Source organism: Notothenia coriiceps, unplaced genomic scaffold, assembly GCF_000735185.1.
Source record: "Notothenia coriiceps isolate Sejong01 unplaced genomic scaffold, NC01 NC01_scaffold00004413, whole genome shotgun sequence".
NCBI lineage: Eukaryota > Metazoa > Chordata > Actinopteri > Perciformes > Nototheniidae > Notothenia > Notothenia coriiceps.
Genome location: NW_011337114.1, coordinates 242,501 through 243,057, shown reverse-complemented (window position 1 = coordinate 243,057; position 557 = coordinate 242,501). Strand labels below are relative to the sequence as shown.

At 57.3% G+C, this 557-nt stretch overlaps 1 protein-coding gene across 1 annotated transcript in view; it reads left to right on the top strand.

The window, feature by feature from the left end:
* LOC104942270 (nck-associated protein 5-like) overlaps positions 1–557 on the top strand; it is a 17,519-nt gene that overhangs the window by 16,908 nt on the left and 54 nt on the right. The window contains exon 4 of the mRNA XM_010767476.1: positions 174–449. Within this exon, the coding sequence (XP_010765778.1) occupies positions 174–449 (276 nt within the window). The remainder of the gene's footprint in view (positions 1–173; positions 450–557) is intronic.

Below are 557 nucleotides of genomic sequence, written 5' to 3'. Positions count from 1 at the left end.
GTGTGCCTTGGCAGTCACATGTTTCTGTAGAAGAGACATGAAGAAGAGGGGACACATGTTGATGTAGAAGAGACATGAAGAAGTGGATTTTGCATAATAGGTGACCTTTAATATGTGATCATTAATTGCTGCGTTTCGTGGTCGCTCAGCCCCTGTCTCTCCTTCCTCCTCAGGCTCTGGTGCCTCCACCTACACGCTGGATAGCGGCATCGGGACCTTCCCGCTGCCCGACTGCAGCGGGGCCGCAGTTCGGGGTCTCTCCAAGGCGCGGGCCGGAGCCGAGCGCCACTCCTCGGGCTCCCCGGGGCGGGCCGGGCGGCGGGCCAGGACCCTGGACAGAGAGCCCGTGACCCAGGAGGAGAACTACACCGCTCACAAGCAGCTGATCCCCACCATCCAGTACGCCTCCGCGCTCGAGGGGAGGGGCTCCGCCGGGGTCATCCGTGAAGGTGCCCTAAAACTCTCCCTCTGGCGCATTATTACAGAAAACAAAGCATTGTTAGAGGTCACTTTTTCTATAGCCTTCAAATTTAGAGCTTTTGTCAATGTTACGGAGT